At 43.5% G+C, this 6805-nt stretch overlaps 1 protein-coding gene across 1 annotated transcript in view; it reads left to right on the top strand.

The window, feature by feature from the left end:
• LOC125547389 (methyl-CpG-binding domain-containing protein 9-like) overlaps window positions 1–4209 on the top strand; it is a 5411-nt gene extending 1202 nt beyond the window's left edge. Inside the window, 8 exon segments of the mRNA XM_048711275.1 lie at window positions 5–229; window positions 349–444; window positions 1010–1356; window positions 1447–1519; window positions 1750–1930; window positions 1933–3164; window positions 3357–3569; window positions 4090–4209. Coding sequence (XP_048567232.1) covers window positions 5–229; window positions 349–444; window positions 1010–1356; window positions 1447–1519; window positions 1750–1930; window positions 1933–3164; window positions 3357–3569; window positions 4090–4209 — 2487 coding nt within the window.
• Window positions 4210–6805: the final 2596 nt, after the last annotated feature.

The following is a 6805-nucleotide window of genomic DNA, read 5'->3' as shown; positions in this document are numbered from 1 at the left end:
GAAGAAGTGTCGTATTGCTCTGCGCCATGCCATTTCCTCAGATGAATATAAGATCTTGGGGAATCTGCTTGGAACTATTCTAGTGAACTCTAATGACTATGAGGATGAGGGCATCCTTGGATTTTCTGGTATGGTGCCACGCCCTTTGGACTTCCGCACAATTGATATAAGGTTGGCTATGGGTGCTTACTGTGGATCTTGGGAGACTTTTTTTGAGGATGTGCAAGAGGTACGCATGGGATATTTTCTCAGATTTTCCATGGATGACTTCATGTGCCTGCAAATACTCCTACTGTTAGCTTGTGCACAAACTAGAAAAATTTGCTGATCTGTTATGTTTACCTACAGGTAATCCGTAATCTGTATGCTGCATGTGCCAATCGAACAGATATAGTGGAAATGGTTGCAGAATTCTCTAAGAGTTTTGAATTGTATAAGACAGAGGTTTGTTATCCCTTTCTGTATGGTAGTTTACCTGCTTCGAACACCTACTTTTCAACTGGTTAAAGGACATTTTTAGCAAATTGTGTCTTTTGATTGCAGAACACCTCCGTATTTCCTTGTTGTTTGTGCAATACTTGACTACCAATTTTCAGTTAAGGAAAACATAGTTTGAACAATACCCATGTGCCGGTTCCTTTCTTTTTTTTGCTTGTCATACGATGTGAAATATTCTGAGTATACCCATGTGCTACTCAATTGCAGTAACTGTATATGTTTAAATAGTTACATGTTCAAATGTTCAGTGCTGCATATCTGCTCTCCCAAGGTTAGGACAGGATATGCTGATTCCAGAATTTCATTTCACCTGCGTTTATGATCAAGATAACATTGCAACTAGGAAAAAATGGCTCACTTATTTAGCTTTATACCATCTCATTGGGATTACCTATGCTGATTTGAGTATATATTAGCTTACTGTTAAATTTACTGTTTACTAAGTTATATTATTTCCAAGGATTTAAGTAAACCTTTTGGCTTTTCTGTTCTTTTTACATGACTGGTGCAGGTGCTTGACCTTGTTCAGAGATTTGATTGTTACCTCTCTAATGAGAATACTGGTTCAGAAATCCATGAGGAGCTACATGATATTCTGACTGCAGCGACCAAATTACCTAAAGCTCCATGGGAGGTGGGTATTTGCAAAGTATGTGGCATTGATAGAGACGATCACGTTGTTCTCTTGTGTGATGACTGCGACGCAGAGTACCATACTTATTGCCTGAATCCACCACTAGCTCATATACCACGAGAAGACTGGTTCTGCCCATCATGCATGTTAAAGCCAGAGAGATCACATCTTGACCAGGGTGCTCAGGATTTTAAGCGACAACGAAAAGGAGCAGAGTCTCATGCATTTCACGGCAAACCATCATGCATGTCAGCTCAAAGGAAATCACATCTTGACCAGGGTGTTCAGGATTTGAAACCACAGCAGAAAGGAACCTATCATGACATGCTTATTAAGTTAGCTGCAGCAGTGACACAAAAGGAGTACTGGGAGCTTAGCACACAAGAGGTATGGTTTTCTCTTCTATGTTTCAAGTAAATATCTCTATTGTTTAATGTTTGGAAGTTTAAGTTCTTTGTGTATTGCAAATTTCCTCGTATTCCTTTATATGATTTTACTTGGACAAATCATCTTTTCTCTAGTATTTTACGGTATACCTAATAATTTCTCTGAGTGCTGATTTTCATAGTGGACAAAGTGACAACCTACATTGTCTAACATTTATCTTCAAAATGCAGAGAATAGATATGCTGAAATTTCTTTGTGATGAAATGCTCAACACAGTCCTGATAAGAGAACATATAGGAAAATGTCCAGATAAGTTCAATGATCTCCAGAAGAAGTTTTATGCTTTGAATTATGAATTGAAGGATTTGAAAGATAAGGAGGAAATGAGGACTTCATATGGTGAAATGGATACTTATCGGACCAGATTTCAAAAGTGCAGGAGTCAATTGGCACAGTAGAGTCGGAGCTTAATATGGCATCCCTGAGAAGAGATTTTCTGGGAAAGGATTCCTTGGGTCGACTGTACTGGGTGTTAGGACGCTCTGGTAAACGTCCTTTACTGGTCGCTGGTGGGTCTACTTCTGATTGTAAAGGGTGGAATTCTGCATCTGCCATTGTTTATGAATCGGATGAAGAAATCCGTAGCCTTGTTGACTGGCTAAGGGAATACGATCCAAGGGAGAAGGAGCTGAAACGAGCTATCCAGCAGTGGCAGTGGCAGCGGCTGAGGCATCTTAATCACCAGCTGGGTAATTTTGTTCTCAGTGATCCTCCAGTATCATCCAAGGGGTCGTCGAACAGCAGCGAGCAGCAGCTTATGGAACTTCCCAGTACCAAGGCTGCAGCAATTTTGGGGAAAACATGCCGCTGCGACTGCTTAGAGCCTATATGGCCAGCTCAACATCACTGCACAGCATGTCACGAGACTTACTTCACATCAACGGAGTATGAAGATCATGCTGGAAAGTGCAATGGACATGTCAACAAGGAGAAGGATTCTGTTCATCCTAGCCCCACCTCTGACTCCACAAAACCGATGAAGTCATGCCCTTATAACTTTGAAGAGATTTGCAGAAAATTTGCCACCAATGATTCAAACAAGGAGATAGTGAAGGATATTGGACTTATTGGATCAAACGGAGTTCCGTCTTTTGTCCCTTCGCGTGCAGCTTTTATTGATCCTCCAGTCATTCTGAATAAAAACGAAAAGCAAGATGACATCCCAAATGATGATTGGGTTTCCAACTCCTTAGTGGAATGCCAGGCAATGTCTGCACAAAAGTTAGGGCAGGAGAGGTCCAATTCTGCGCAAAATTGTCCTGCAGGTAGTACTTCCTGTGATGAAAATGTGTCAAAATCTAAGGAGCCAGCCCCTGATACTGACACTACTTCCAGTGACGAAGCAGCATCTTCTGCAACAGACAAGCCAACAACAAGATTGCTAGCTGTTAACGGTGGCTTGGTTCCGGAGTCATCATTGAGGCCTGTTACAGGAAGAAACTCACATATCCTAAAGCAACAGAAGATAAATTTGCTTGATATAGATGCAGCGCTGCCCGAGGAAGCTTTGAGAGCCTCAAAGTCTCAACAAATGCGAAGGCGTTCATGGCGTGCTTTCGTCAAACATGCAGAATCAATATCCAAGGTGAGTTCATCATCTATTTATTCACCTTAATTTGTGCCACACAAAAAAAAATATACTAGTCTTTATTATTTTTGTGCCTGTCCATTATATTAAAAGCTCTCTAACATCATCATCTCCATACAAATAAATGCTTGAGAGGGCTGTTATTAGCCACTGTACTGATTAACCGTATCTATTCTGTGCCTCTTCCAGATGGTATTGGCGACCAGCATGTTGGAGAGAGTGATTAAATCCGAGTTCTTGAAGAATGATTGGTGGTACTGGTCCTCCTTCACAGTAGCTATCAAGACCTCAACTGTATCCTCGCTCGCTCTCAGGATTTACACTCTCAACGACTGTATCATGTACACCAAGGAGCCTAACACCGTGGCGCCGGCTGACAGTACAAAGATTGTGAACAGGGGGGGGGGGGGGGGGGGGGGGGGGGAGGGGGGGGGGGGGAAAGAGCCAGAACCATCAGCGTCATAATTTGCGTCGCTCGATCTATTGTATACCCCAAACTTAGATGTTCCGCGGACAATTCAACAATAATGTGACGCTGTGGTGACAGAGATGGTATAGACAGAGTCTTTGGTTATTATGTGGTCCCTTGAGGCTTTAGAGCCAAGCTTTGATTCTGGTGTTCCTGCAAGGGTGCAACCTTGGCCGTTCATTTTAATAAGTCAAATTTGCCAGACTACTAGTAAGATACCCGTGCTACTACGCTACGGGATCACATTAAGAAAATGGAACAACATAAGTACAAAGTCAAATGTAGTACGTACTGAGATTTTCGTTTGAGAGAAGGTTAGGATTTAACCACATCAAAAAAGAGTACAAAATGTACAATGACGCTACAAACACCATAAATTTAAATGAAGCCACACACCTGCTGCATTATAACTACATCCAACTTTAGCCAACACATGTGCAAAACTATTACTAGCAAACAATGGAGCAGGCGTTTCCAGATTCGCAGCAACTACAGTGGCAGGTGGCCGTGTGCTCCGGTGTGGAGGAGACCCAACTGGTGACGGCAGCAACAACCATAGAGGATGACCTCTGAGACGAGCCGGCGACGGGGCGAGAAGTGTTGTCGACAGGTGCGGCGTCGTAGAGGAGGAACGACAGGCGATGGAAGTGACGGCACGAAAGAGAGTATAGGGAGAGGCTGGATAAAGTGAGGAGTTGGACAACAGATGATGGATTGTCGGAGGAGGGCCGCTGTTGGGTGACCGCTGCCCAGGGAGAGAAAAAGGCAAGCGGAGGAGGGTTTCGTCGATTGTGTGGAGTATATTGGAGCAGCCATGGAGTGATGTTGATTCAAAAGTTGCAATTGGAGGAGAGGCGGCTGCTGGACTGTATTGGGGAGCCATTGGGGAAGAAACGACAATGGCCAAGAGTAGCGGCGGCTTGGTGGAGGTCGTGAGCAAAAGAACTTTTTTTCCCCAAAAACTGAGCCGATAGGATATATTAAACGACATCGGAGATTGCTTGCTAGCTTGCTGCGAGCACGTTGATGAGATTACCGCCCCAGAAGTAGCTGAACCACTGGTGCTACGTGCAGTGGCTCTCACCCACGAGGAAGGCTTTCCAAGGGACGTTTTCCAGTCAGATTGATTATCCGTTATCCAGAGAAACAATGCTTCTACGGTTGATCACTCGCCGGTGGGGCTCATCAGTGATATCAAGGAGTTGGCGTCATTCTTGTCGTCCATTCGCTTTAGTCATGTAAATCGTTTGTGGATTGTCGCAGCACATATTCTAGTTAGATCATCTGAGTCCTTCAATAACTCTATTTTTCATGTAACCCCAGATTGTAACCGGGAGGCATTTTCTTGATTATCCTTGATCAATAAAGCGCGATATTCCTCAAAAAGAAAACTTATGAGATTGACCAGCACAAGAAAGTATCGCATGGAAACTCAGTGGAAACGTTGAAACTGATGTCCGATTGGTATCCAGATCAATCAAGTTCAGCTCAGACGATGAGCTCTGGCCTGAAAGTTCATCTCGACTCCTCGGACTTGCTTGCTCCTCGGGCCAACTTACAGTGGCTCGGTTCTCATCCTCGGGCACTGAGATTTAGAGCTGGATAGGTAAATCATCTATGCATCTTGATTAACCCACAGTGGCCGTATGCATCGCCCAGATGCAGAGGCCGGGGGTCATCCTCCTTTTCTTAAAACAAAAATTTGATTAACCCACGAGTTTATATACTTCTTCCCTCGATTTAGTCTGCCCACTAGATTTGTAGTAGATGTGGGTACAGGTTACTTGATCTAACAGCCAGGGATGAGACGAAGGGAATGACAGCAGTGGAGCAGAACAAACGGCTGGGTCACACAAATGTCAGTTTTCATCAGTTAGATATATCAGAATTCTTCCGTCGATTTTGTTCAGGTTACTCGAGTTTTATTGTCACTCGGTTAATCCCTCTCATATAGAATCACAAGTTGTATTCCAAATTCATGAAACAAGCAGTTGCATTGCATTACAGGCTACTCGAGGTTTATTGTTGTTCGGTCAATCCATCCATGCCATATAGAATTAGAAGTCGCATCACAAATTTGTGAAACAAGCATTACATCGGGTTAATCCTAGTTACATATCGTTACTCTAGGTTCTGTAGCAGAAACAAGGGGTTGCATCACATATCAGTGATTATAAAATCGATCTGGGCATCAATTGTTCTTGTTTGCAAGCACCACCTTTGACCAAAACCTTGCAAGCAGCCTTCTGTTGGAGCTCTTCAGCAATGAGCGCCGTTTTGTGCTTGGCTTGGTCATCTATATAGCAAATGATTCAATCAGTTAGACATCCATCACTTGGGTAATAAACACTTTTACCACTTGTCTAACACTAGTAACGATAGCAAGCAAGTACAACTAATTCGTGAATATATAGATCAAAGTATAGCAGATTATATTTAGCTGTACAAACAGAACAAACAACTCTGTCCAGGTTGAGACTCGTGATCTAGTTCATTTAGAATATTCTTCAAAAAATTGCAAATGTTTAAGTGCAATGTCTGAACTGATAGCACATCACTTTGCTAAACGAAAATTGTAAATGACAGAGAAAAATAAGTATTTTTTTTTAGAAAAGGAGGTTGAACCCCCGGCCTCTGCATCAATCGATGCATGCAGCCATCTTTATTAATTATTCCACAAAGGTCTGACAAGAACATACATCAAATCACCTGGAGCCACCACTCACACCTACAAATTCGATAATGAGGAGTGCTCTCACTCTCCATATCTATAACCAGTGTCGTCGCCGATCCATCCACATAACGTATCGGGACTAACAGCCGGTGCAACAGACCTAAAGCGCACACCACATGCACACGTTTTACAAGCCGCCATCTTCATCGGACCATTGACCCATCTTCAGGAGATAGCTCCGCATCATCCTTGCCAGTCCGGACATCCATCGACGCCACCACGGCGCCCAACGGCGCCACCGCCCTGCGCTCGTCCGTCCAAACGCGAAGACTCTGGAAGATCTGTCATGCGTAGCACCTGCCAACCAAACATGATTCAGCGTAACACCTGTCAGCCAGGCATGACTTGACAACTCCACCGAAGCTCCGTGCAAGACGGAGCCGCTCACTACAAGAAATATGTCAACTTATGACCACCATCAATCGATGCATGCAG

Source organism: Triticum urartu, chromosome 3 (genome assembly GCF_003073215.2).
Source record: "Triticum urartu cultivar G1812 chromosome 3, Tu2.1, whole genome shotgun sequence".
Taxonomy (NCBI): Eukaryota; Viridiplantae; Streptophyta; class Magnoliopsida; order Poales; family Poaceae; genus Triticum; species Triticum urartu.
Note: the sequence above shows the minus strand (reverse complement) of the source record. Positions and strands in the feature narration are given on the sequence as shown.